This window comes from Colletes latitarsis, chromosome 8, assembly GCF_051014445.1.
Source record: "Colletes latitarsis isolate SP2378_abdomen chromosome 8, iyColLati1, whole genome shotgun sequence".
In the NCBI taxonomy this organism is placed as follows: Eukaryota; Metazoa; Arthropoda; class Insecta; order Hymenoptera; family Colletidae; genus Colletes; species Colletes latitarsis.
This window is the reverse complement of record NC_135141.1, coordinates 22504656-22532115: the sequence shown is the minus strand read 5'-3', so window position 1 is coordinate 22532115 and position 27460 is coordinate 22504656. Positions and strand designations below refer to the sequence as shown.

The following is a 27460-nucleotide window of genomic DNA, read 5'->3' as shown; positions in this document are numbered from 1 at the left end:
GTACTTGGGCTAAACGTACTTTGCTCCTCGCTTACCTTTCCATTCTGGCGGGCAAGTACAATTATACCCGTCCTTGTTGCTCGTGCAGGTCCCTCCATTGACGCACGGATTGCTGGCGCAGTAATTGATAGTGCAATTCGGAGGATTGCCCATGAATCCTGGGTTGCAGACGCACTGCGGCCCGTGGGCGTCCTCCACGCATATACTGTTAGGCGGGCATGCTGCATTTTCGCATAAGCTTCTGAGGTCGCAGTGTCGTCCGGCGTATCCGGGCGGACAGGTGCAATGATAGGAACCGACGTCGTCCACGCAATCCCCGCCGTGCATGCATGGGTTTGACAGGCACTCGTTCAAGTTCAGCTCGCAGTTTTGACCCTCGAAACCGTTCGGGCAATGACAAATGTAGCCGCCGTAATTATCGAAGCACACTCCATTATTGAGACAGGGATTCGCTAAGCACTCGTCGATATCGATGTCGCAATTTAAACCCTCGTATCTGCAACGGAAACAATATTAATTCTAACACGGCACTATCGTCCACGAGACCGAAACTTTGATTTCAAACGATCGTGATAGGTTGGAAATTTCTTCGTTATTTTTTTAGTTGATCTTTGCTTACGAGGGGACCTGACAGTCATGGAAATTGCTTTTGAAAAGATAGGTGCTTTTCGATCGCGGGGGTCAATTACAATCATTTTTGGTGAACAGAAATCCTACCCACTTTCGAGAAAAAAAAATTATTGAAAATATACCGTGTGGCCTGAAATGTTTCCCCGAAATTTCATACGTATGTTTAAAAAATCATAACTTCTGGACGGATTGAAGGATTTTAATGATTCAAAAATGCAAACAATGTGTATTAATGTAGCTGTAAAGTCTTAGGAAAATGTTCTACGAAATAAACTTAATTTTAATTGTAAAGAATTAGGGTTTTTTGATACTAGGTACACACTATAATTTGCACCTGCTACCTTTTCAAAAGCAATTTCCACGACTGTAAAGCCCCCTTGTTAGCAGGCTTAGGATAATTTCTGATGAGCTATAATTGCATTTTCTTAATTCTATTCATTATTTACTGTATAATCTATGATCCAGCAAGATTTCTTTACCAATACAAAACCAATGAATATTCTTTGAGCGAACGATAAAGCTACTTATTATGTGTGTCTGTGTGTTTGTGAGAAGGTTTATTTTGAAAAAAAGTAAGAATAACGATGAGCTTAGTAGACGTACCCCGTTCTATCGCATAAGCAGGTATAATTATTGATACCGTCGATGCACATTCCGCCATGCCTGCAAGGATTTGAGGAGCACTCGTTGAAATTGGTCTCGCAATTCTTTCCTGTCCATCCGGGTAAGCACTCGCACTTGTATTCGGTGTCGGTGAGCGCCAAGCAGACGCCGTCGTTTCTGCACGGACTTTGCTCGCAAAGTCGCACGCCTAGCTGCGATTCGCAGAAAGTTCCGGTAAATCCAGGTTTGCAAGTGCAACTGAAATCTCCTTTTTGGTCCTCGTTGCACGTGCCGCCGTTTCGACACGGCCCGTTCAGGCACGGTGGACCTGATAAAATTAGACGTTTTAGATGGCCCAGCGACGGTTGCGATACATTCAGCGAAAAGAGTGTCTTAAAAACCAAATGATAGTGCAAAACCATGTGTAACGCCAATGATCCCAACATCCAGACACCTATATGCCGGTTAAAAGAAGAAACGAGCCATCGGGAAAGGTCAGAATTGGGCGAATTTTTGTGCAACTCGGCGAATTCTAATTTACGTCTTTTACGAATGGGACGTAAATTAATTTCGAAACGAAACGGAAAAGTTTGCCCAACTCTGGTAATGCAAAAATATAGTATCCATATTAAACCAACGTTTGACCCATTCCACTCGGTGTAAATTGTTTTTTAATCAATGAGTTGACGGACCGATGCGTCGGAACGATTTACCGAGTGCAGAGGGTCGAGAAAAGCAGCCAACAGAAAGATTAGCAGAATGCGCGTCGCCATGGAAAATTATAGAACGATGAAATCTATGCGAAGTTATGGTGTCCCGTTATTCATAGCGCCCAGGCTCCCATGATTTAAAATTATACGTTCAATGCGATCGAGCACTAGCACGGAATGCCGTGCGTACGGACATTTGCAAACGTTCCGAAAGGTCGACCGCATAATTATGCATGCAACGTCTACTCTTAATTGCAGGCTAAAGTAATTTTATTCAATAACAACTACGAGCGTTTTTATAGGATTCCACAAGCTGATAGAAAAGAGAGATTAACGAAAGAAAATGTCGTACAACATCCACGAAGACTAAAGAGAGAATTCATGGCCGAGCGATCGTTCGTTGCTGCTCGTTATTAAACGATTACTATTTTGCTTAGGCGAAAGGAAAAATAACGAGAAACGATTACAACGCGATTTAAGGTAATTGCACCAGCGGTGGATACATTTAAGAAATTAGCATTAGTAATCGCGATGCTCTCAACGAAATGTTGTCTGCAGACTGGTTCTACCTCTAATTAGAAGCTCCTGGCTAAAAATGGTAGCTTGTCGTTTATTGCTCAAGTTTTATTCGAATTCAACATTTTATTCCATTAAATATCACTTTCTTAATACTTTCTCCAAGTATTTACTATTTCAACAAAAACTGCCAATTACTGTAACTTTCGTCTTTTTAATTTGCCAACCGTTCTAAATAATTTTTATGTTACTCCAGCGATTCGCTAGAAAAGATTGAACGTGTTTCGCTACTGGTGCATTTACCTTAATAGTAGTTCGAGTCTGCGAGGTCTACTTTGTCAGGGCCATGAATCTATTTCTAGTCTCGAATTTGTGCAGAAAACCCCGTATTCGACATCGAGGTCTACCATTGTCAATTTGACAGTTGTTGCCGGAATATCGGGCGTAACAGTGGCACTCATAACGATCCTGCCTTGACACGCATTTGCCATGCATCATGCATGGCTCGTGGTGGCAGAAATCCATGGTGGTAATTGGGCTTGATCCTATACCACCTCCGAGTCCGCTCGTACCACCTGGAAGTTTCGTAAAGATATCTGGCATGCAATCTACTATTTATGTAAGTGGGTACACACGAATCACACGTGTGACTGCGAATCTACAAGAGGAACGAGGTAAATATGCGTGATATTCACTCCGAAAGTGTGCAGTGACTCGAATTCTCGGTCGGTTTTACAAGCGGCTACGATCAGTGATGGGGATTCGGTTCGAATTTACGTGGCGAAAAATTCGTATCGATTAGAATACGATTCCAAGTTTCGAACTATTGAAAATCTTGAGTCTACCACGACTCGATAGATTTATTTTGTTTCGATAGTCGTGCAATAGAATCGTCTCTAAAGCAGGAAATATTATAAAAGTAATTTTTAAAAGATACTACAATTAATAAAATTTAATTATTTAATTGATAATATGGCGTTATATTAAATTAAAGTACAAATAAATAAATTTATTTTTCAAGACTCGAGACTTTCGAGAGTTCTGAAAGCTTCGAATCGTTTTTAAAGCCGAGATTCAAACAGCCCATCACTGGCTACGATACAAGAGGTATTCCGGAGATAATCGTATCAATTTGGAAGTATTGCTCTTACTCAACGCTACTGAGAAGGAGGGCTATCCAGCTGCATATTACAAATATTTGATAGCATCGATTAATTTTCGCTTAACCTGCGTTCATACACTACGTAGATTGTAATTTTATTGGGGGACGGGACACTCGAAACCAGTCGAAACTCATTTTTGTTAACGATAAGTGTCAGAGAAAATTATTTGATACATTAAACACGATAGTACACATATACGGACGATCGAAAATAATTTATATATGATTTTTTAACATTTCCATCGTTCGTATCGTACAAGATTTTTTAAGTGTAATGAATGGAGACTTTCTTGACTGATCGTAAATACGTTCATTTTTTTCCTAAGATATATAGTGTATTAGGATTTTCGTTAGATTAATATTTAAATCCTTACATCCTTTGCTATCCGTGGGACAGGGTCCAAAGACAGCTCCGTTATTGATAGAACCATTAAAAAGTATACCAGGGCCTTGCAGGATGCATCCCCTGAACCCCTCTCCCACAATGAGAGAGTCATTCATGTCGTAGTCCGGTAGCGTGAGAATCGCAGCATTATAAGTCGCATTAGCAATTACCTAGACAAACAATTTTTCGATCAACGGTGCATCAAAAACGAGAACAATACGAATTATAAACGAATAACTCCTTAACAAGCTCTAAATTTTATTATTTCTTAAAGTAATATATGATATAATTGTGTCAAAACATAAAAGTGACTACAATTGATGCTATCGAAATTTAATTTAAACAAAAGTTATTCTGCATTTGTCATTAAACAACTGTAATAGAAATTCATTTAGATCTTTTTTATACGGTACTATCAACGAGAGAATCTATTATTAATAATGGCCGCCACTGTTAATGTATTTTTGGAACACTCTGAGTAAAAATCAAGATGGCTGGTCTCATAAATTTGCAACAGAAAATACATAAAAAAAATTGCAATAGAAATTTATTTATATCCTTTTTATTCGATATTTCTAACGAGAGAATCTAATATTAATAATGGTCGCCACTGTACGTGTACTTTTGAAACACTCTGAGTAAAAATCAAAATGGCTGGTCTCATAAATTTGCAACAGAAAATACATCGAAAAAATTGCAATAGAAATTTATTTATGTCCTTTTTATTCGATATTACCAACGAGAGAATCTAATATTAATAATGACCGCCACTGTTAATGTATTTTTGGAATACTCTGAGTAAAAATCAAGATGGCTGGTCTTGTAAATTTTCGAAGAGTTCGTGATTACCTGTGTGTGACCAGCTGCGTTTAAAGTGAGATTTCCAAGTCTAAAAAATAGATTCACGTTATGCCAGGCATTGTTCAGCAACCTGGCGTTCAGCCTTGCTTTGTAACGTTGTTGATCGACGATGGCCACAAAGAGGAGCCCGTCCGGAGTGACTTCGAGACTGACGGAATCGTCCTTGTATTTCTGCATGAAAAGTTGGCCGCCATCGCAGGTTCGAAAGCTCAGGCCGCTATGCCTATGCACCGAGACGAAGGAGCCGAGCTTGAGAAAAGACGAACCGTTGAAGTATGCTTCCCGAGGATGCTCGTCGTAGTTTTTGTGCCTAATGTCTTGCGGCGCCTCGTCCGTGACCACTAATAAGCTAGTCAGTACTGAAATAAAATTTTTATAACATTTTAACACACCTTGCGACCACGCTATTACCAGATGTTCATGCAAATGCAGATATCTTTAAAGCAAACAAATTGGAAAGCGGCACTGCGGAATTTATTTCGTCGTTAAAGCGATTTAAAAATCCATCTTTTACTTTGCATACTTTCTACAAATATTTTCATATTTTTTATTATGCAAATATACAGCCCCGTTGGCTATTTTAATTCAATTTAATTTTAATGCTTAATCGCGATCGAATTTTGACCATGCACAGTCGTTTGTTTATGAAAGAATTATAAACAATAATTTATTTATGAACATAAATTAAAAGCGAGATAAATTCTTTGAGTTAATTCTCGGTGAAATTAAAAATTAATATAATTTTTTGTATTATGAAACAATATGCTCTAAAAATCTAAATCTAAAACTCATGAATTTTACGTCCTTTTAGTTTCTAAGTTTCATAAGATCCTTCGAATTGTATCCATTTACGTTTCAAATCATCCAATTGTAAAACTTCTTTTAAATAACACGAACGCTTGAAAGATTCCAAATAGAGAAGCAAGAAATTTTTATTGTTCGATTGTACTATTATTATGCAACTCGTGTGCTATTATTATCTACAGTAAATTGTTGTAATAATTCATCTTTACCGTTACGAAAGAATGTTTCAATAAGGAACAGGATTCTCTATAAGGATATATTCTGTTCAGAAAATAGAACATTCGAACAGTAGAATGCTCGGATGGCTGAACATTCGGATAACGGAAGTTCATCTAATAAGTGGCTTGCATGCTCTCAAATTTCATCGCAAGTATCATAAATCACGCTAAAATTTTGCTTCCTATAAAATCAAAACCTTTATCGTCGAACCGAAAATGTCCAAATATTTTAAATAAATTTGAAGAAATTTTAATAAGTCGTAAGTGACGAAGCTTTTAGATAAAAATGTCACGAATATACTTCTGTAGAAAATTTTGATACGATCCTCACAGAAAATTTATGGATAATTACGAAAACTTAACTGGCAAGAATTAATTAAAATCGTGGCAACAAGCTGTGGAAATTAAAAATACATGTTTTGGATTAGTAAAAAAGTATACCTAATTTCATTAAATACTTAATTAAGGCAAAGAACAAGCATGCAAAGTATTAATTAGATTTTTTTAAAACATGTTTGTACCACGATCGAAATAATTTGACCACGTCTGTAGAATTTACATCCAGTCGAATAGAATTCTATACATCATAAACAATTTTCGAAGTCGAAGTCTTCTTTATCTTACATCCATTAGCGTTTCCAATCGATCCACGTCTGTCCCAATTTTAGTTATCAGTGTTGTTTCCTGTTTCGTTCAAGATAATGTACGACAGCGTTGCAATTCAATTGATTACAATCGATATACGTGTGTGAAAATATTTTGTTTGCAATAAAGCGAATGGCTATTAATAAAATAAACAACCAATTATCCGGGGATCGCTCGTATTTACTCGACCTGCATGTAATTTATCCGGTGACCGATTGTATTTTATATTTGTATTTGTACAATCAATATTGGTTTCCTTTTTATTCTTATTTTTTATAAACTGTGTCATAACACTAATTTAGTTGCCATAAATACCGAATTTTTACGATTACTTTGCTTGCTTGAACAATTTTCGATATGCTAAATACATTTATTTATTTTTTTTAAATTTCATGATGAAAATCTCGCGAAGAAATATTTTTTTGCAGTTTTTTTTATGGACAATGAGCGTGTTAGCAATATAACAATATTGGGGACTTTTATGGTAGCCGATGGAGTCCACTGAATCCACAGCAGGATCGATGCTGGCTAATAAATAATGCATGAGAGTATTTAAACGCTCGCGTAAGACTGTGGTCAATGGAGACTATCGTGTAAGGTGTTATAACAGTATTTAAAAATTTAGCGTACAAATATATTGAAAAATGTCAAATAAGCTTTTATTTTAAATAGCAGTTTTATAAGAGAAATAACGATGCACGTTTGATAAATTGATATACAGAAAAGAAATAAAAATTTGGTCAAATAACCAATAACCAATAAAACCAATATAGAACAATTTATCTGTAACGAATTAAATTGTTATCCATTCGTCGCGAAATATTTCATTCTACAATACAAATTTTTATTTTCATTTAACGAGTTACTTGTCTCCAACTCATTATTTAATATTTTTGTTTATGAATTTCGTTCCACTCTATGCCTCTATGTGGAACACAAGAGGCAACATTATAATTCGATAGTGTCAACGTCGCGTGTTTGGCCTCGTTCGATTACGTTCCGAAATAATTCAAGACGTCTAGTCTACCCTCGGAGCGTATCGAGCTGGCGGAAAAAATGGCTGCAACGATTCCGCGACGATTAGAATAAAAATAAATTATGGATCTTGGAAAAAGAAAGAGCAGAATTTTCATTCGCGTTTATAAAAAAACGATGCATGATTTATAACACTCGTCTTTGTACCGTGACCAATTAGAAATCCTAAAACATTATTTTTAACATTCGGAAAAGAAAAATTGAAGCAAAAGCTACAGACGTCTCGGAGGTTTTAAGGCGCGAGAAAAGCAGATAAGAAAGTTGAACTTGACTCAACTTATAAGTAGAACCGGTTGGAACGTTATTCTTTGCGTAAACATATCGATGAAGTTACTTCCTGGTGCGAAAGTCTTTGTAATCATTTTTATTACTTTACGACTTCGACTCGTACGAGAGATCAATGAGACAAAGAAGAAAAATGCGAGTTTGCACGGCACGTTAGAAAGGAGTTTACTGTTAGAAAGTATAACGACGGAATTCCACCAGAAGAAGAGAATTCTCGTTAACAAGAAGAATCCGCTGCACGTAAGTCGTCAGTGACAACTTGCAAAAGCATGTCGTAAATTATAGACCACGATGAAAAGGAAACAGTAACAGCGAAATTGTAATTCATTGCGTGGAATGTCTTTCGTTCTGGAAAGAATTTTCAGGAAAGTAGCGTACTCAAGGATGAATGTTTCTCATTTTTTTTATGGAAACCATATTCCAGTTTACGCTTTTAAGTTGATCGAAACGTACTGTATTTTCCCTGCCAGCGAAAGTTGCTTTAATTCATAATTTTCCATTTCTATATCGAGTTTAATTCCTACTTTAACAATGAATACTTTCCCATTATTATGTTTGCAATGGTGGGGTGGAACGAAACTGGTGTTCCGTGTGAATAATCCAACCCTAGTTCCTTTTTTCAATTATAAAGAGTTCATTCGTGAAATATATAGTTTATATGCAATAACTTTGGTAGAAAAAATTTTTTGTATTATTTTGTAATTTGCTTCCCTTATTATTCCTGATTTGAATAGGCATAGTTTTTGAATAGATTACTCACAACTTTCCATCTCTATAATAAATTGCTAAATGTTGCGCGTCTTTCGAGCATGTCTTGTGATTAAGTAATCAGATAACACCATAATTGTTGCTTGTAATTATTACTCGTAGAGTAGTATTCTTACATCTGTAAAGCATTAAGGTCTTATCGCAGTAAAGTGATTTCTACTATTAGTCATTCTTGAATATCTTTCTTTTCTTGACTGTGTTCTTGGCGTGCTTTGCAATGAAAATTAAATATTCTTACTCTGATTCATGAATCTATGTAATTGGGTCGAATTTCGTTTCTTTTTTTTATTTTATTAACTCGTTATTTTTGTAAAAAAATTGATGTTATTAAATGTAAGTTGGATGTATTTTCTTGTTGAATTACATTACAAAACAGTAAGAATTTTTAATTTTTAAAAACTATCTGAAGCTTCTGCTGAGTCTTTCACAAAGGATGCACCGGGGACAAAGATCGACGCAAGTAATATGTATATTAGGTCGGACTTAGGAAGATGTGTTTCTTTACGTGATGTGCATCCGACGGTATTCACCTATGAGTTAAAATTATGACTCAACTGCTTCGTGAGCCTGACGAGTGCTGCCACGCCTTACCTGGCTGGGTATAATTTTCTTTGTTGTACCGCGAGAAGCTGTTCACTCGAGATACTCTCTGCACTATATGCATAGCATTTGTGAGGTAGGAGATACGTACGACGATAAGAGCTAACGCAAGAAGAATAGGTTCAGGACCGTGCCCATGGGCGATATCAGAGTTAGGAAAATTTTATTCCCGACCAACGAATCAAAATTTTACATTCATTTCAAATCTAGCTTCAACCTGGATGATAGTTTAAAAGATTCGTTTATGAATTCTAATTTATATTATCTAAGCTATCATAAAGGTACATGATTTATAAAGAAATCATTTTATTGTCATAGCTTTGTTAATCCAGTTTTCCGATTTCTCAGCAATTGCATATTTTATTCGCATTTAGCGCGTTTACGAGTCGTTAACGAATAGCTATCGTTATCGTCGCATAACACTGTTGTTAATTATATTAAAAGGCACGAACGCGCTACCGAGAATTTTAACAAACACGGTTTATCGCCCGGCACACTCGATCCTCCTGCAATGCACACGGTAGTCGCGTGCGTTGTTTGACTAACAAACCAGTGTCTTATCTGGCCTTACGTTTCGCTCGACATCTTCTCCGTATTTCATACACACCCTTCGTGCTCAAAATTTGATACTAAATACTACATGTTTGTAACACAGGGATACAAATAAAAATTAAACGCTACCGATAATTATTTCAACTGCTGTCGCTTCGTAAACAATAGTCGTACAACATTTACGAAGCCATATTGAAAATAAAACCCCATACTTTCACGCTTGGAGAAAAATATGATAAACGTTCGAACGACTCTCAAATGTTCAAGAAAATGAAAGTTAAATTAAAATATTTTTCTTAATTCCAAATTTTTTTCCCATCAGTAAAGTCACAATGAATTTGAAGATCGAAGCCAAGATTCGTTATAAAACAAATGCAAGAGTTCTATTCAGAGATATATTACATTTCATAGATGGAGAAATAAATTTTTAATCGGTATTAATAGTTTTAAAATTAATACTGTTCCGTGGATCATCTTCTTTCGCTTCGATTCTTGTCAGAACCATCTTCCTTATTTCCATTGCTTTGTCTATACTGAGTCAGTGAGTTTCGAGAACTTTGTAAACTTTTAAGAAACGTTCATCCACACTTCTGCGCGAAGTGGAGACTTCGATGCCGGCGAAGCTACGAAACAGGATGTCTTTCTATCCGACTCATCGTTGAACCGAGCCAGCTAAACCAGAGACACGTCACCATATTCGTCCGTTGCGTCTCGACGACCCGGAGGAGTAGGGGGTTAGTAACTTCCGGTTGTTCTCTATGTTCTCTCAATACGACCTTCCATAAACCGTTTCTCTTTATTCCGATTTAATCGCAGTAATATTCCTTTTAAGGAATAATTTCCTTTAAAGTACTTTTCAAAATCACTTTTCTCAGTGTATTATAAAGTTGCAAAGGGAAGTTCTTCGTTCAATGTAATTAAAGAGTTTCCTGCGATGAGGGACCACTTTTTAAACATTTCTCTAAACTTTTTTATACAATAAACACCGTGAAATTGCAGTTTGATATAATGTCAAGATTATTTTCTATTTGAAAACAAAATCTTTCTCTTCTTTTCATCTTTTAAAAAATATAAAATACGTTAAAAATAAAATAAAATAAATCAAATTTTAATTTCCTTCCAATATTGCACGCAAAAGTAATAAAGATAAGTACAAAACAATATATAAATTTATCTGACATTATAATTGCGAAACACGATGATATTCCTGGTTAAAAATGCTGTCTTTATTTTTCAAATGCATACGTTTGAATATATTAACTCTATAATCACTGACAAGTATGTAATACGCCTTGACAAGTAAGCATAGTAATCGTGTCGCCTAAAGAATTATTCTAAAACACGTTATTATATTAAGCAGTTGATTTTGTACAATTTACAATAAAAGAAGAAAATCTTACTTTTGTTCGTGTTTTAGAGGAATCAATATTTCAATTTAACTTTCGTTTTCGTAATCAGAGTCGATTGTTTAGACGAAGAATACGTTAGGGAGGTTTTATTAGACATCTGTTAATCGAATAAAATTCTGTCCATCACTGGCTCGAAGTTCTATCGCCTTCTGCGAGCGTATTTGATATGCTAGACACAGAAACTTGTGAGTTCCTGCCGCACGGTTTATCCTGGAACGTGTCGCGTGCGCTTATGCGAGGGCATCGTGAAAAAACTTTAGGATTCAGCACGATAAGTATCTTAATTAAGGATACCTTACCGCTGTTTCCTCAGATTCCGAGCACGAATAATTCTGTCGTGATTTAATCGTCGGTTACATCTTTTGTATATTTTTTTGTACGTGTCGTTGTTTGAATTCTGGGTTCTCACATTGTTCCTATAACGACACGGTATGATAGGACGCATTACGAATGAATGATTACGCTTGTAATTTAAGTCATCTTGAAAAAGAAAAGAAATGGGAGCAGCGGCGGATACAATGGGAGATTACGGAGTCTTGGGACCTTCACATTGACGAAAAAACGAATCTGATAAGAGAGAATAAAAATTAGTTGGTATTAACGAGACAAATATGGCGTTTCGTTCTGGATCCGCCGAAAGCACCGTTTTTTAGTGGGAATTTTAACCGTTTCTAGCGGAGGATTGGGAATCACTGTCCAACAAAATAAAAGAAGCATTTTAATTATTTATTTAAATACTTTATACAAATTTTACGAACGTTAAACAATCAAAGCTTCATTATTTCTTTTTCTATTTGTTATTCCTTGGAGGTAAAGTTTTGAAACCATTTGAACTTCTCTTAGCCATTTTTATAATAATTTAAATGTTCGAAAAATTATTTTTTAATTGTCGCTGGATAGAAGTCGGTTCGGGTGTGCGGTTGAATCGTGAAAAACCTTGTTTAGGTGGGTCTAAATGTCAGAAGGCCTAGAAAAAACCACTTATGACAAAAAAAAAGGAACACGAAGAAAGCTCGTTCACAGTTAGAACGAGAGCATGTTGAACCAAGCCGAAGAAACGTGGGAAAAATTAATCTCTCCAGACGAATCAAAATTTAATTTTGAACCTTTTTATTTATGTTTAAACTCGATAGTTATATGTATAACAGAACTATTTTAAAATGACATAACCATTGGACGATGACACGAGAATCCAACTTTCTCAAGTTTGGTCTTCGTGAAAAATTAAAAAAACTGTCCATTCAAACAGAAATTTGTAATTGTAAATTACAAGCGTTAACATTTTTTACCCTAAGTTGAATTGGTTTTAGGTACATAAATAATCCATAATAAAAATAAATAGGTATGACAATCAGTTTTAGGATTACATACGATGCGAATGGAGAGTTAATGAAACGAACTTTGGAGTATTTTCAGTAATCTCTCGTGCATTGATCGCCCGTAGAAAACGTCGCGTGTAGTTATCATCGAGAAACGAGTTATAGCTATGATGACTCATGTGTTCAGTTTTGCAATAGATGCAAAGAACGCTTGTAACGTGTTTCAGCCAGTTGTAGTCTCAATAATGTAATCCTTGAATTCCCACGTGCCAGTGGACCGAAAAGCACTCCCTACGGCTGCAAGTTATTATGTCAAGGTGGTATGTTCAGCGTCCAGGATACAAACTGATATGTGTTTCGATTTTCGTATCTATAAGTGATTCCTTGAAATCTCGTAACGTTTCGTATTTATGAAGATTTATAATAATTCTTTTATCGTCAACCGTTACTATTTACTATGACATTTCCGGTTATTACCGCGAAAACGATTCAGAATCGAGGAGTTTAACCTCGTGACTCACTTGTAAATGGCGGAACGTAGGCCGCGGAAGAAGAAAAATTTATGTGCGTAATAGTAAACATAGAGAAACTCGTGCATGTTCGTAACTGCGTGAAAATAACGCTGTTCTCATGTTTATAAATGTACAATTACTTGTATAAGAATGAAACAGAAACGTTACGGTCAGATTTCCTTCGCATAATTGACATACCAGTCGGTTACTCGTAGAAAGTTGTTCGTTGTATCATTTATCGTTAATTGTACTTTTCCAAGACCGAGCTTGGGAATTTTACCAATATGGTAAAACCTCCGTCGTGTTTCTGTAGATATTTTCGAACACATCAAAATACACAATATATTCAAGAAAAATAAAAAAAACTTTCCCATACGATGAATTAATTTTAAAAGTCCACTTACGAATAAATAATCGAAGTTTATTGAGAAGACAAGAATTATAATCGAAAAAGTACAATAAACTTGAGATACAGAAGATCATACTTTTATTTGTCCAATAGTTGTTTTCTCACAACTCCGTTAATTAAAACAGACTTTTCCATACACAGTTCCCGTTTTTAAAATGAATTTTCCTTTCGAAATCACTTGTATTTTGACGCAACCAGATGTCACAAACACGCAACACTCCATCAGGGTTGCAAATAAAAATGTACTCGTGTTTCCTGACAATTTTAGTCGGTTCAAATAAAATTTTCGTGCAACTAAAAAAAATTAGGCGCCGCGATTACATTCCCGAGTTTTCCAAATCTGAGAAAAATTTTGTTCGCATAAACGCGTATATCCTGTCATAGATATTCTTGCAAATGACAAAGCCGCGCGTAACAAAAGAAAATGAAAATTAATAAAAATGTCAAGGGGAACGTAGAACCGAATAGATTGGATCACGTGTTTGACATGCCTGTTGTATGCGCGATTAGAATTCTTTTTGTGTGACAAAACGTGTACCCCTGCGATAGCAATTGACCGACATTCAGTTTTTGAAGTATTGTGTTTCGTTTCTTATCTCGAAACGAGTGCACTAAATTAGTACATCGTAAAGCGCTGGTAATAAGAAGCACGGTAAACATGACCTCATTTTCTTTAAACAATCTTTTTTTTCTCACTTTCGTCGATACAAGATACAGTGTACATTATAAAATAAAAAATAAGTTCGTTTAAAATCTTTAAATAAATAAGTATATTTAATTTATACTTGCAACCAAACTTATTAACGTTACAAAGTCCTTCGACTGTTTTAGTAGAAATATTTTATGTTGAAATTTTGTGAAATTTATTACCATAGCTTTGCAAGCGCTGTTAGATATTTTCTCTCGAAAATTAAACACCACTTTTGGCTAATATTATGCGAGATTTAAAAAGAAATATTAACTTCCCTTTAGAAGGTGTCTCAGCATTTTAGCATGCTAGCCGTAGAATTGCTACTTGCGCCACTGGTATTTAATGGCGCAGGCAAAGTGTTTCTGCAGGCGAAAATTGTGCGACTGCTAGCTTTTGATTGCATGTAGAACAGCCGAAGCTTATGATATTCAACAATAGCTGTTAATATCTGTACGCTTTGCCTATCCTATTATAATCCTAATAGTCTTTACTCAGTCCAATTACACACAAATGTATATATTTTGAATATCCCTTCTGTTTTCAAATTTGCATTCCACTCCTTTATGAAGCTAGATGTACACTAAAATCTGAAAGTAAAACTGATAGTTCAATTGCTAGTTAGTTCATTCATTATTAATTAATATCAAATTTATTTTACTGAATTTGGTTCAATATAACGTAGTCCTGGTATAGTAAAGTTTTTAGAAGAAAAATACTGGAAGTTTGTTCGTTTCGAAAATAATTCTGAAACGTTATATAATAGAGTGTTCGAACCAGCGATTATATAAAATTATTATATTAATACAAGCATTAATTCTCGTCAAGAATATATTTCGTTTGAAAGTTTGCATTGGTTTGAATAGAAAGTTCTCATGTTACATTACAAATCATTGCTTTGCAATATTATTACTTGACTGTTTTTAACAAATTCAATACAAGCATTGATTCTTATCAAGAATTTATTTCGTTCGAAAGTTTGCATCGGTTTGATATTGGTTTGAACAGAAAATTCTCACGTTAAATTACAAATCATTGCGATATTACTTTACTGTCTTTAATAAATTCAATTCAAGCATGAATTCTTATCAAGATTATATTTCGTTTGAAAGTTTGCATTGGTTTGAATAGAAAGTTCTCATGTTACATTACAAACCATTGCAATATTACTTGACTGTCTTTAATAAATTCAATTCAAGCATGAATTCATATCAAGAATATATTTCGTTTGAAAGTTTCAATCGGTTTGATATTGGTTTGAACAGAAAATTCTCACGTTACATTACAAATCATTGCGATATTACTTGACTGTCTTCAATAAATACAATACAAGAACTAATTCTTATTAAGAATATATTTCATTTGAAAGTTTGCATCGGTTTGATATTGGTTTGAACAGAAAATTCTCACGTTAAATTACAAACCATTGCGATATTACTTGACTGACTTCAATAAATTCCTTTAATTATATTAAAGTTAAAAGCGTTATAACTCTCGAATAACTAGGTTCAGTATACGAGTACCTTAATGAACATGGGAACTTAAATCCAGAATAAAGATTCGAAACAATTCAGGGCATCGAACCTTTATTTAAAAAAAATAAAGCATCCTGAGAAAGGGGTCGATAAATCTTAATCTCAGACAATTGAACTTTGCAAATAGAAACATTTTCTACTTCTTATACGAAACATAATTCTCGATATTTTCCAAGACTATAGCAATTGTTCTATCTTCGCTGAGCCGTGTCCACGTTGCATACACGTATCTCGGTACGGTCGCGACCATTTACGCCCACTTCCCGCATATGTATACTGTTGTTTGCCTCGATCGTTGCCTGGAGCTTGAGTCGCTCACCGTGGAATTTCAATTCACCGGAATTTTAGGACCACAGCTGACCAACTTAACGATTCCGACCTAGTGCTCGGGCGGTGCTCGGTTTCCATAAACGACGCAGAAATGTCAGCCGCGGAATGGTACGGACGGTAAAACGTGCTTTCAGAGGCAAAGAGCGCGCATTTTTCAGCCCGTGGAGCGATTATGTGATTATTTACATGTAAACAAAATTGAAAGGCGCGCGGTACGGTCTGGGAAGATCGTTGCGATGGAAATCGGAGTCCGTTCTGCCGGCTGAACGCAAACGGTTCCCACGCCGATCCTCGCCTTTAGGCTCTTTCGCGGCAAAATCGCTGATCCGTCGAGCAGTTATGAATGCTCCCCTTGCTGCTACGAATTTTCGTTCGACCTCTCCTTGTTCCCTTTACGCGTCCTCCTCCTCCACGTACGCGCCAAATATTTCTCTAAGTTACAAAATTAAAATTACGACCGTCTTATAATACAGCGTCATTTTGTGTCTACTTATTGCAAGATAGTTTGGCTTCAACGTCGTTGACTGCAATTTTAATTGGCCCCACAGGTGAACATGCGTTATCTAAGATCTCGATCGATGTTTTAATTTCTGTCACATGTCGACGCACAATAATAGATCGTGTCGAAACAAGACATCAGTCGACCAGATCATATTCATCTGTATCTTTTTATATCTCAATAGAATTCTTCGACATATATTATCTTCGAATATACAACGTGGCTTGGTAACTCAAAAGGCTACGTAAGAAATTTCTATAAGAATTTCTGAGAAACAATCAAGGAATAACAGAAAGCAGAAAACCAATTTTCAGAATTTAAAGCAGCTGGAGAATGATTTTAGAGTATAATAAAATAGAAATCTTATAGCACGAGTGAGTGTAAATTATTCAATTTAATTTTATAAATATTGAAGACTGAAAAGAGATAGTCAAATTGAAAATAAAATTTTAACTTTCAGCTAATCGATTTGAATGTACCGCCCCCTGTTTATCAGCCACCCTTGTGCGGTGAACAACCTCCACACTTGCACGATGCGGCCCTGTAAGTAGTGTATTGATCAACTCTATACAATGTCTTCGTGAAATTAGTGTAGACAGTATCGACATAATTTCTTTGATCTAAATGTAAAATGTCGGACACGTAAATCCAGAACATAGAAAAATTTCATGCCATAGAAGAGAAGCATTTTGCTAGTAATTGTGTTTTCAAAACCTTGGGGCATTGTATTTAATATGGAAAATTGAAATAACAAAATTTGTTTTACCCTTGGTAGGTTTTAAATAAAAATGGAAACGTCGATCTAAAACATTGATCTACCTTTAATAAAGTTGTTCGTTGCATATTATATTTCATAGAAGTGAAGCATTTTGCTGGTAATCGTGCTTTTTAATAGCTTGGAGTATTGCATTTAATATGGAAAATTAAAATAACAAAATTTGTTTTATTCTTGGATCAAATAATTTATCGCTCTAAATACTGATGACATTTCAACTATAAGTATGTTGGCTATTTTTAGGTCAATCTTAAATTTATAATACAGGAAAACGATAAACAATTTTATTACTCAGGTTTTACTACCATTGGTAATTTTATTACCATTGCTTATTTAGGAGACAAATTTAACATTCTGAGATGTGTAAACTACACTGTGCAAATACATCGAATGAAATATCTAGGACAAACAAATGTATATACTATTTTTGCGCTATAATACGGAAGCAAAGTATACGTAAGCGATACTCTATTATACAAGGAGAACCGTGAATCGATCGCCACGATATTTGAGCTGGGACTGATAGTTTGAAGAAAAAATGTTTGAAACAAAAGCTCATTGGTATCCAGTGATGAATTTAATAGTGTAAGTAAAGCTTTCGAAAGTATCCTTTTTCACATTTTTTTGTTAAAAAATCAGATTAAATTTATGTCACCCTGTATATATTCTCCTTCTCCTATTTTAATTCCCTCTCAGTCAATATATGCTTCATAGATTCCTATACTCTTTTTATTCGTGCAATTCGTTGTTTTATTCTTTCCTATTTCTTATAATATAAACCCCACTTTTCTACTATGCTTCGATATAATGCAATCTTAATATGTACATTTGTGCTGACGATTATTTCGAGAAAAATATTCGGGTAGGTTTGCCCGAAATTTCATGCAAATCTTTAAAACATCATAACTCCTGAACGGATTGGACGATTTTAATGTTTAAAAAGGCAAACGACGCGTATTTTAGTGAAGAATGTGTAGAAATTGCAAAAATATTCGAAAAGTTGGTCCTTGACCCCGCAAAATGAGAAAAACCCCATAAAAAGGGTCCAATTTCAAACCACCATAATTCTTGCAATAGTGAATATATTTCATTGAAACTTTTTTCTGAAGTAGAGCTCATGGATACCTACAAAAAAGTATTAGACAACTTTTCTGTAGGGCGTTAAACAAAATTACTAAAAATCAAAAACTAATTTTTAAAAAAAATCGACGGAGGGTAGGTGCCTACAGTTCTTGGCGAAAAAAAATTTTCAAATCGTTCTGAAAAAATTATTTTCAGTTACGGGGATCAATTGCAATCATATTTGGTGAATACACATACCCCTGAAATCCTACGTACTTTCAAGAAAAACATTCGAATATGTGTGAAATTTTCGACAAAATTAAAAAATTTCAAATCGTTCGAAAAAAATTATTTTCGGATGCGGGGGTCAATTACAATCGATTTTGGTGAAATGACATACCTCCGAAATCCTACCCACTTTCGAGAAAAAAATTCGAGTAGGTGCCTAAATTTTTCGGCGAAATTAAAAAATTTCAAATCGTTTTGGAAAAATTATTTTCGATTGCGGGGGTCAATTACAATCATTTTTGGTCATTACACATACCCACAAAATCTTATCCACTTTCTAGAAAAAAATTCGAGAAGGTGTGAAATTTTTTGATGAAATTAAAATATTTCAAATCGTTCTGAAAAAAATATTGTTAGCTGTGAGGGTCAATTACAATCATTTTTGGTGAATAAACATACCCCTGAAATCTTGCGCATTTTCGAGAAAAAAATTCAGTACGGGTGGAACTTTAAACGTTAATAACTTTTTAACGAGGCCTCCATCGATAAATTGGTATTCTTGATTTTCGTTTTATTTTGGTCTTTAGAATCTTCCATTAAAATTTTTCCCAGGGGTGGCCGAATATCCTGTATATTTACATCCGTCAATAATTTTTTAAGTCATTTATGAAAGGGTTGAAAAAATAGATACTTTTGAAGGCTCATAAAATAAGAGCTCGAAAAAGAATTCTTTGATTACCAGAATATTCGCCCCTGACCATCTGGACAACAATGCTACTCGTCTCAACGACCGTCGGCGTCGCTAATTTTCAAGGAAAGTAACCGAACGTTAATTCCACCCTTCGGGCCAGTCCTGTTTTCTCGTTGGAAAATGCATTCCTATCGAATTACGTCGCGCAGACCGGCTGCCGCGATCGGCTCCACGGATCGGTGAATGGGTCTCATTCATTTCAACAGTGGTTCTCACGGCGTCGTCAACATTCCCCGACCATAAACGAGATGGCCAGGATAAAGCGAAACCGTCGTCCTCGGGGTAGAAAGACGGTGTGCACGTAGGGAGAAACTCGAAATGGAAAAAGGGGGCGGAGCGATCGGAGACGGCAAAATACGAGGCGGGTTAGACTCCAAATGGAGAAAAGGGTGAAAGAGAAGCGAAGGGCCTAGCATCCGGTAGGTCAGGTCAAGAGAATACCGCAACTTTATTGTGCGTGAGCGATTTATCGCGAGTGGACGCGCCTCGATTGACATGCATCGATTGCATAATACGCTGGATGGACGCGTATCGACGTGTGCAAGAGAGATTCCGCGAATAAAGGGGGGGAAAAAGGGGAATTATGCATGGAAAGCGGCACGACGACGCGACATTTAATCCTGGGAAAAATAATTGCGAGCAAATTGCGCTAGTCTCTCCCCGTCGCGATTCGCCAGGCGGTTTACGACGAACAAAAGGTCCTTTTCTTATTATTCTTAATGCGTGCAACCTTTTTATGCATTCTTTATTTTGTTGAAGTAGGTTTTAACTGCGCCTCGAGAAGATCGAGAAAATTATACGAAGTTATGAAAGAGTTATTCTGAACAAGAAGGTGGTGTTGACAGAATTTTGGAATAAACTAACGATATAAATATTGATCGAATCGTGTAAATGAAGTTTTATGAATACAAGGTTATGGAAAAATCTGATGCTACTTTATAGGTTTCTAGTTGAAGCGCAATAAATGACTGCAGGATGTAAATCGACATACACTCCTCGAAATTGCACGATAAGGTAGTAGTTAATTAGGAGAAACGGTAATTGCAGGAAATACGCAACTTTTATTCGTGTAGCATGTACATGTACTGGCAACTGTGCCATGAAGTCCTTCGAAGGATGACGCCGGTGAAGGTAACAGTGTTAACAATGTTAACGATATAATCGATCGTTCGTAAGGGTGAGCTCAACGCGCAGAAATAATCTCGATTTTCGAAATGGAAATTTCAGGATATATGCACGAAACTTGCTTCGTTTTCAATGGCTCGTAAATTGCGTCTATGATTTATGAAATTCCAGTAAAAGTCAGACGCGATCCAGCGGCGGAAGTTTTTATAATACAATTGAAAATAACTTTTGCACGCTGACCACGGGCGCCATTTTTAGCGAAACTTTTCCTTTTAACTCTGTCGTCGCTGCACTCTGTAAAATATCGCTTATTAATAGCGTAAATAAATATAGGTACTTAAATCTAATAATTGCTTGGCACGTTTATTATGACGGTGATCACCGATGATCGGCATTTTAAACATGTACTGTGTTTCAATAAAAAAAAAAAAAAAAAAAAAAATTACATAATACAGCAAAACAACATGGGCAATGTAGGATAATTAGACTATACCTACACATGAAATGATAAAAATGAGGTATATGAGTAGATTACATCCAATGCATTTTCGTGTCACTTACATTACCAGCAGATTACAAAAATAAACACAAGACGAAGTGTCACAGTAAATGAAATTAAACAAACATTTCTCGCCACTCATTATATTTTCGGTAAAGAATTTTTTTTCTCGAAAGTACGTAGGATTTCGGGGGTATGTCTATTCACCAAAAATAATTGTAATTGACACCCGCAACCGAAAATAATTTTTTCAGAACGATTTGAAAAATTTTTTTTTCGCCGAAAAATTTAGGCACCTACCCCCTGTCGATTTTTCTTAAAAATTCGTTTTTCATTTTTAGTAATTTTGTTTGACGTCCTACAGAAAAGTTGTCTAATACTTTTTTGTAGCTACCCATGAGCTCTACTTCAGAAAAAAGTTTCATTGAAATATATTCAATATTGCAGAAGTTATGGCTGTTTGAAAATTGGACCATTTTTATGGGGTTTTTCTCATTTTGCGGGGTCAAGGACCAACTTTTCGAATATTTTTGCGATTTGCACATATTCTCCATCAAAATACGCGTAGTTTGCTTTTTTAAACATTAAAATCGTCCAATCCGTTCAGAAGTTATGACGTTTTAAAGATTCGCATGAAATTTCAAGGAAGCATTTCTGGCCAGAAATGATATTTTCGGTAAGGAATTTTTTTCCCGAAACTGAGTAGGATTTCGGGGGTATGTCTGTTGACCAAAAATGCTTGCAATTGACCCTTGCAACTAAAAATAATTTTTTTAGAAGGATTTAAAATTTTTTTTTTTCGTCGAAAAATTTAGGCACCTACCCCCTGTCGATTTTTCTTAAAAATTCGTTTTTCATTTTTAGTAATTTTGTTTGACGTCCTACAGAAAAGTTGTCTAATACTTTTTTGTAGGTATCCATGAGCTCTACTTCAGAAAAAAGTTTCATTGAAATATATTCACAATTGTAGAAGTTATGGCTGTTTGAAAATTGGACCATTTTTATTGGGTTTTTCTCATTTTGCGGGGTCAAGGATCAACTTTTCGAATATTTTTGCAATTTCTACATATTCTCCACCAAAATACGCGTAGTTTGCTTTTTTAAACTTTAAAATCCTTCAATCCGTTCAGAAGTTATGACGTTTTAAAGATACACACGAAATTTTGGAGTGACATTTCCGGCCAGAAATTAAATTTTCGGTAAGGAATTTTTTTCTCGAAAATGGTTAGGAATTCGAGGGTATGTCTATTGACCAAAAATTATTGTAACTGCCCCCTGTAACTAAAAATAATTTTTTTAAAACGATTTGAAATTTTTTAATTTTGTTGAAAATTTCGCACGTACCCGAATTTGTTTCTCAAAAGTAATAATAATAATTAGCCCCCGTAATTAAACATTTCTTCCTTTGAATCTAAAAAAAAATTACATAATACTTGTAAAATTGTAAATAATGAATGCTATAAAATAATATGCGTACACTAAATACTGAACTTTTCCTTAGGGGTGGTTCTCAATGAAATTAGTCAATTATTTTCATCGCGTAACGAATTTCTGACCCATCCTGCGGCATCTTTATCGTTCTTAACCTTCGTCCGGAGCATTTTGCACAATAATAGTAAAGGAAAAGGCTGGGGAAACGTGCTCGGGAATAGGAACGACCCAAGACTCGACAGGAACCATCGCTGTCATCGAGAAAAAAAAGGCTCGGACAAAGGCCTAGGAATAATTTACTGTCCATCGGTGTAATACCAAAGGAGACTCGCGTTGCTAGAGCTTCCGGTTCTGCGCGATGTCTCGAGAGCACGTTTCGGCCAGCACTGCGTATATTCGCCGCACGACATCTCCCTCTCGTAACGGTATAAACTTTTACCACGGCTTCTCAGGATCATCGTTGTGGATCAGTGACCGACCCGAAGCCACGACAACGACCCATGAAATCGCTACCCGACCGAAGCCTCCGCGAGAACACTGTCGGGGTCGCGACCATGAAGCTACACATACTCCTTTTTCGGTTGTTGCATCTCGATTGACCGCCATTTTGAAAACGCAAGACCACTATTCTCGTTCGAAAGAAAAATAGATTTAATATCAACGACTGAACGAGACAAAGGTTTTTTTCCTTTTCACAAATCGACGGAATCCTCGAGCGTAAATGGACTGTCATTTTGAAAACAGAAGACAGCAGTAAATTTCTTAAGAGGGTATCCTGGTTCAGTAGTTTGGAAAAGTCTTTTCTTCTTTCTTCTCGTTTCAAAGAGGAACAGATTTAATATTTACGGTTGAACGAGAGAAATGTTCTTCCCCTTTTCACAGTCTACAGAATTCTCAAGAGTAAATGGTACATGCGTCTCGATCGACTACCATTTTGAAAGCACAAGACAGCAGTAAAGATTTCTTAACGGATATCCTAGATGTTTGGAAAAATCTTTTCATCTTCCTTCACGTTTCAAAGGATACATTTGATATTTACAATTGAACGAAACAAATGTTTCTTTCCTACCTTTTATTTACGATATTTTAAAAGAAATTTTATCAGAATCACTTCGATGGCTCGCCGAGGGTAATTTCGTCATCGCTCTGCCGCTCTTGAAATGACTTTTGAGCAAACCTAATGCGAGGAGAAAAATCGATGCCCGCTGCAGCGCGCTTCCATCGCTGGAAAATTCGATAAAAAAATCCATTTGGGAGGGAAAATGGGCCGAAATGCAAAAAGCTTCCGCGAGAGTCCATTTTTTGATCATGCGCTACACATGCGGATCTGGTAACGTGCCAAATATTTTAACGAAGTGCGCCATAGACGGAACAAGTATAACGACGCCTGAGATTTGTATCGGTCGTCGTAGTGTGTAAATTGCGAGCGTATTGAAATAAATGCACGTTTGCATGTACGCGTTGCGCGCCATTGTTTCCCGGCTTACCTTTGACAATGACGCGTTCCAAAAGGAAAAAGAAAAAAAAAAATACCGACTACGAGGGCCGCCATAGCGATTCTTTTGTGTTTCGGGTGACGCGAGTGCCGACGCCTTTCGTAGGACAGGCGTGTCGGTCGCAGGAAGAAGGATACTCTAGAGAAAAGGGGACGTACTCTGGTGTCTGACGACGAGTGTGACACTCCAGGCGAAGGATGACACGAAAACTAAGCGGAAAAGAGAATCGTCTCGAGTGCAGGATCGTCATGGTTTCCAGACGCCATGAGACGTTGCATAGCTAATGGTTTGAAATTGTTCGACTCTAAACCTATCTAGCTGCCATTTTGAGTCGTATGTTATACTATACTATGAAATTGTTTTTTAAACGATAGCAGGTGCAAGTTATAGGATCTAGTATCAAAAAACCCTGATAGGTTTCTTCACAATGGGCCTTTGTTTTTCAGATATTTTGATTTAAAGTTTGGTACTCGAAATTTTGCAGAGTAAGATTTGGTTAAGTCAGTAGAGCAATTAACTACTACCATTTTTTTCTTTCTTGTATTATTCTGAAATGCAGAAATATATTTTATTTATTATTGTTATATGACATACAGTAGTGAAATAGCATTTTTCTATATTAATGATTCGTATTAGTCATTCGTACGGTCAGCATCGACGCTTGTGATCTTTGGACATATTTCAAATACAGAATTTACTTGATAATGATCGATATAAATATACTGCACTTGCTACTATTTTTTGTATTCAAAATTTAAGGATTGTTTGCTTTAATATTTATCTCATATATCCATAATAAATAAAATATATTTTTGCATTTCAAAATAATAAAAGAAAAAAAAGTTACCTTTCGGGGATTCGAATCCACGACTTGTTCTCTAAAGAGTAATTTTTTTATTATATACATACCAAACTTTAAATCAAAATATTTCGAAAACGAAGGCCCATTCTGAAGAAACCTATTACGGGGTTTTGATACTAGGTATACACTATAATTTGCACCTGCTGTGTCTTTTCAAAAGCAATTTCCATAACTGTAAGACCCCCTAGGTCAGGTACCTGCAAGGTAGAGATCAGCAATTTTTTAGTGCAATCACATTGAGATGTACGGTCACATTAACGCTTTAACGGTCGCCAGTGATTTTCACGAGACTTTCAACCTGATAAGAAGGTGATCCACGTAACCTACGCAAGGCTGCAATCTCTATAATCGCGATTACTTTTTTAAAATCATACAGAAAGAGAATTTTTTATGGGCATCTTATAAACTTACTGAACAGGCCATCGTCTATCTCAGGCGAGCGGCTGCAAGGATTTCTTTCTTATACTTTGGGGGAAAACCAGGAAGCACGAAAGGGAATTCATAAGTAGACCTTAAAATGAAAACAATGTTTGTAAATACATGCAAAAAATTTACTTACGACTGTCTGAGCGTGCTCGAAAGAGAATTCAGAACAGAGCAGCTGAAAAAAAAAAGGCTAGTCGACGATAAATTAATGAAACGCCTAAGCGTGTGCCGTAGTTTCGATTCAAAGTATGTCGCATTGTAAATAGAATCTACGACGAGCGTTTTATACATCCACCTTGACGTGAAGTTTCGTTGAATGGTATTTGCAAAGGAAGTCTGCTCGCGGAACTATTGGTTTTCCGAGTGAAACGTATCAAAGCTGCTCTACAAACGTCGCGGAAAGTTCGCTTAGGGCTTCGGTTTGAATGGGAGCCGTTCGACCGGACAGTAGGACGGTACTGCCTTAGTAGGTACTTTAAGATTAAAAAAATATATATACATATAAAAAAAAAAAAAAAAAAAAACGAGAAAGAAGTTCAAAGTATTTAAACAATCACGTGATCCGCGCCAAGGTTTACGTAATTCACGCACGTATCGCTTTTTTCTTCTACTAGCCGTAATCCTACTTGATAAAATCTGGCACAGGGTTGTGTGCGACTATAAGTGGTACAAGGGTACGCGGAACATTGTTTTTCTTTCAATTATACCAAAAAAACAACTTTTCACTAAATCACCCAATGTCAATCGATGTTTCAATCTTATAATTTTTGAGTTTCTTCTGAACAAAACACAAACATTGGATATGACAGCTGCTTATAAATTATAGATATTTAAAATTACGTTTTTATAAAATATCGTCTTCGAGAGATTTTAAATAAAATCTAATTTGGCTAATTTTTACGATACGTTTTTATCGTACTTGTGTTTACTTTCATTAATGAGATATTTAAAAATATAATTTTAAATAAAGTTAGTCTATACGCGTTCAATTTATATTAATTCACTGTACCTTTTACCCAAAAGAGCGCCAAACGAATATGTCCATTGGAAAAATTGTTCCCTCTTTTGAAGCTTTTGTGCGATTCGTTTTGAAACTATTTGATTTTCCCATTCACAGTCGTCCTTTTGGTCGACAGGAAAGGAGCCCCGGTTTAATACGGTTAAACCTTAAAACCAGTTTTCCCATGGCTGGAAAAATTGAAGCCACAATGACTCACGATACGAGATGCAAGGCTTGGTATCGTGTAGCTTATCTAAATGCACGCGAAACGCATTTACATGTCAAAAGTGTATTTTAAGGTAATTGTAAAGGCCACAGAAATTCCTTGGACCCGATAACGCCCAGGTTCAACAGTCACCTCAATAGGATTTGTTTGCTCCGAGACGTTCTTCTCTCTATACCGTTCAACCGGGAATATAATTTGATGTGTGGCACGTGTAAAAGCAACTTGCATGAACAGTTGCATGAATGTAAATACTCGCATTTACATTCTTAAGAAACGACACGCGCCAAAGTACAAGTTCCATTACCAGTTCTTCGTCTATCAACGATATAAAAACATAACGTTGAATAAACTCTAAGAAATTAAATGACATTAAATTCTACACGTTTATATACAATATTTCTATTCGATACAATTTTAATAGAATAAAAATATAAATTATAAAACATTTAATTAAATATAGTCTACATTAATTGAACCATTTTCAAAGTATACAGAAACATGTTTCGAATGAATCCTACTAGATTTAAAGTACCATTTACCATTTTTCTTTCGAGATTTTACGACAATAGGAAATACGTCAAATTAAAAAAAATCACAACGATTTCACACGTTTGCATAAAGATTAATGTTAGAAACTTTTCATAGTCGTTCACGAATCCTAATAACGCATTAGAATATAAAAAATTGTTTATTCATGCAGCTAGCGAGAAACTTATTCGAAGCTTGTTTGGATATGCATGCCGATGGCTAGAAGTTTTACGAGGCGCAAATAATTACTGTTGCGAGTAAATTATTTAATTACTCGGATCAGGCTAACGTATGGATTCTGGCTACGTGGCCAACTTCAACGACACGAGTGGCTATCGGGCATGAAATCCTTCCATTAATGATAACAAATGCGCGATTATTATGATTAAATTGCACAGCGTAAAAGGAAAGTAAACGTAACCGTGACGCAACAAGAATATTTGTTTACCAGGAACAGAACATTTAGAATATAAAAAAATATGAATAATTTAAATAAATCTTTCTATTAATAATATTCTATTAATAACATCGTTTCATATCAGTGATGAAACTTTCACGAAATCGGAAATCTGGTTT

At 35.7% G+C, this 27460-nt stretch overlaps 1 protein-coding gene across 5 annotated transcripts in view; it reads right to left on the bottom strand.

Moving 5' to 3' along the window:
• Crb (cell polarity complex component crumbs) overlaps positions 1 to 27460 on the bottom strand; it is a 54305-nt gene that overhangs the window by 15191 nt on the left and 11654 nt on the right. For 4 of the 5 annotated variants that reach the window (XM_076770225.1, XM_076770227.1, XM_076770229.1 and 1 more), the window contains exons 2-6: positions 4856 to 5226; positions 3996 to 4176; positions 2867 to 3034; positions 1234 to 1561; positions 36 to 496 (exon numbers count right to left, since the gene is read on the bottom strand). In XM_076770225.1, coding sequence (XP_076626340.1) covers positions 36 to 496; positions 1234 to 1561; positions 2867 to 3034; positions 3996 to 4176; positions 4856 to 5226 — 1509 coding nt within the window. The remainder of the gene's footprint in view (positions 1 to 35; positions 497 to 1233; positions 1562 to 2866; positions 3035 to 3995; positions 4177 to 4855; positions 5227 to 27460) is intronic. The other variant, XM_076770228.1, reaches the window with a different exon arrangement.